General features: G+C 31.1%; 1 protein-coding gene across 1 annotated transcript in view; it reads right to left on the minus strand.

The window, feature by feature from the left end:
• The window catches only part of LOC111621643, a 9,859-nt gene extending 6,901 nt beyond the window's left edge, over window positions 1–2,958 (minus strand). Inside the window, exons 1-3 of the mRNA XM_023363853.1 lie at window positions 2,858–2,958; window positions 501–674; window positions 49–422 (exon numbers count right to left, since the gene is read on the minus strand). Coding sequence (XP_023219621.1) covers window positions 49–422; window positions 501–674; window positions 2,858–2,883 — 574 coding nt within the window. The 5' untranslated portion in view covers window positions 2,884–2,958. The remainder of the gene's footprint in view (window positions 1–48; window positions 423–500; window positions 675–2,857) is intronic.
• Window positions 2,959–3,386: the final 428 nt, after the last annotated feature.

Below are 3,386 nucleotides of genomic sequence, written 5' to 3' on the forward strand. Positions count from 1 at the left end.
TTGCATTCCTTTTCGATTTTTCACTCATCGAATGGAACTTGTGTTCACCAATTTTTTTTTTAACTTCATTTATGCTCCACTGATACACGGCTCCGAGTAAACGCAACTCACTGACTGATTCATATATCGCTCGAGATAACAGTCTATCAATTGTTGCAATTTTACAGCACATAAAGGTGACTGTTGTAAATAGTCTTTCTCCTAGTTGGTCGAAAGCTAGCCAGCAATAATAAGGTATGACCAGATCACCGATCTGACGTGCAAAATCGTGGATTGCAAAGACGGTATCCAGGTTTATTTGCTGAATGATAAATGATCTGCATTTCCTTCTTAAATCAACTAACTCGTATCTTGAACTCAGATGATACAGATCGAACGCTTGCGTAATACAGGTCAATCCGGGATAGTCCATCTGTACATAACTGTTTAAAAAAATATAAACTATAATGTGTTACAAAGTATTGAAATTAAATGAAAGGTCAGTATCGTGAAAAACTTACGTAACGAATAATTTGATAATCTGGATTGGATAAGGCATAAACAGTACTTTCGAATTTTCACAATATTTAATGAGAAGTTCCAAATTCCTGTTCATGACTTTATTTAACTGAGCTTCTGGTATAATAATTTCTTCGTTTTTTTCGTTTCGGATTCGTATCTCACCCGAAGAAACCCTAAACAACAAAAAAGGTATTTATTATTACTTTCAAACAAACATGTCTGTTATAGTTGTAGTATTTCAGACAATGGTGTATGAACAATAAATGCATGACTAATATTTTAAAAAAAGATATTAAAGTTTTTGTATTAGCTTATTATCTTGATTATCGCGAAACCATCAAAATCCAAGTTTTATTTTCTAGGAGCTATCGTACCAGAAAACGCTGCATTTTTTTAAAAGAAAAGACATCTCTATTCTATGAACACAGAAGTATTTCGGGATATGCTCTTTAGTAGATTAAGGAGGGGCATAGCCTGTATTAAAATCCTGTTAATAGAATAAAGATATCCCTGCATATTTTAAAGGAGACAATTTGTATGATAGATCGGAGATAGTACTTGATTATCAATAGATATTAATAGTAATATCAAAGTGACCTTTTTTAATGTAAAGATTTTTGTGTATGTGTATGATTTTTGACGGAGTATCGACGGTCCTTTTGTTAAATAAATGTATATTCGATACTACTTCTATCAGAATTAAAAAGTGATTTTCCTGTAACCTATCGTATTCAGAATTGCTATGCGTGTAGGTTATTGTATAGCATACTGTTGTAAGTGACAATCTAATCCCAAACTGCGATTTCCTGAAATTTTCCAATATTTTGTTATACAAGCCTAAAGCTTGAAAGTAAAAACAATTATGCTAACATAATATTAATCAATCAACATCCATTGTAAAAAGTGATTAAAACAGTTCGTTAAGAGGAGGAAGCTGATGATTTTTTCTCGACCCAAAAACAACTTACGAAAGTCTAATTTTACAAAGAATGAACAATTACACGTTATTTTCAGTAACAGATGATAAAATCTTTAGGTATTCTTTTCATTAACACTATTTTCGTATGTTCTAAATAAACGGATATCGATGCCCCGTAATTAAGTAAAAATTAAATTTTCTCTTCGTGTGCATCTGACATTCACACAATGCATAATTAGAAGTTTATATTACAAACTAAAGGAAAAAGACTTTAACTGATAGGTTATCAGTTAAAAGCTTACCTAGCGTGTAGTCGCATTGCTCGTGGCTATTTAATGCCGGGTGTTATTATGTGGTGTCTCGTTGCTTACAAGGGAAAAGAGTGTCTAACCTAACACTGTCGTACCTATATATTCATTCTGAACATGATTTCTCACGCTTTGTAGACCGGTCGAATAAGTGAATTTCTCTGTAATGTTATTTAATGTGGAACATTAAATCATTAAACAAATAACTGCTTTAACACGTACTAGATCTGTTGTTTTAAATAAATACATTTTATTTTTATTGTGTTTAAAATGTCTATTAAATATGCCTCTTTAAAACAGAATTAAAAGAGTAAAAATTACTTTCAATTTTCAAGAGTAAGTTACTTTCAATTGTTTTTACTTACTTAACGATCTTAATGTAAATAATTACCAACAAAATATATTGTAAAATTTTTAACATCAAATTAATCTTAATCAAATCTTTGTACAACATGTAATTATTTAATTCATTCGTTCATCTGCCTTAAATTAAATTAAACAAATAAATAGCACTTTTACATTTTAGAACTTAACGTCCCACCTAGTAATTAATGGAACGGAGGGATCCGCGATTTACATGTTGAGAAACACTGAACTACCCGAATTAAATCTTGTAGAAAAAAAATGTGTATTAAACCTTTGTATATTAAAAAGAGAACACAGCTTATTAACTCAAACTTTAAAAGACCAAACACAATTTCAACAAGAGAAGGGAAATTTTAAGCTATTGATACTTAAATCCTTTGAACCTTAAAAGTGGAAGAGTCTATTTCTCGAGTTCGAACATTGTAAACAGACGGTTATTTACACAAAGGAATAAGCTTTTGTGAAGTTTTGTTTAATCATTAAGACAATTGAAACTTTTTTTAACTAAATACTTTTAGTTTAAATATTCTAGAAAATTTATATATAAAAATTCAGTAAGAGAATGTTCATTTGACCCGAACAAATGTGATGAAATAAGTACAAATAACAGACAGAAAATCAACTTATATTATTTATCACATTATACATTATCACATTCATCAATTTTTTTTATAAAAGAGATAGTCAATTGCAAATTATGTAAAATTATTTTGCGCCCACACATGTAGAAACGTTATATACAGAAAACAATAAAGCTACTTACCGACTCTGGACCTCTCGATCCGCCATTTCTTCGGCTCGTTTCCGCACTGAACTCTCGAGTATGACGTCGAAGAACGGAGACAACACGCGCTTAGCAGTAGAAATAAATCATCACGGTAATTGGTTGCAGATGCAACATGACTTTGACGTCACCGCCTGCCCGCAGAAGCACTTAATTTTTTAATTGTATTACTTGTATATTCTGTATATCCGACATTAAAACTGGTTTTATACGTGTATTTATTGTGATCTCACATATACGTATCTAAGAAATTAGCATATAACTAAGTGGACCATTACGTGCTTACGAGTAACAGCATGACGTTGAAGTCACTTCACAATAAATTAAAGCTTTTATAATTTACGTTATGGACTTTGTGGCCTGTGGTGTGGTCTGGGAGTGTTAGTTTTGTATTCTCACAGTTGTTGTTTCGAGTCCCGTTGGAGTAAATGTGGTTTTCTTTTTACAATATAATTTTTTAATTTGTTATATTGTGAGATAGAAAAACTGCAAGTCGTAGAAAATGAAT

Source organism: Centruroides sculpturatus, unplaced genomic scaffold (assembly GCF_000671375.1).
Source record: "Centruroides sculpturatus isolate CEXI.00-Female unplaced genomic scaffold, Cexi_2.0 scaffold232, whole genome shotgun sequence".
NCBI classification, from domain to species: Eukaryota; Metazoa; Arthropoda; class Arachnida; order Scorpiones; family Buthidae; genus Centruroides; species Centruroides sculpturatus.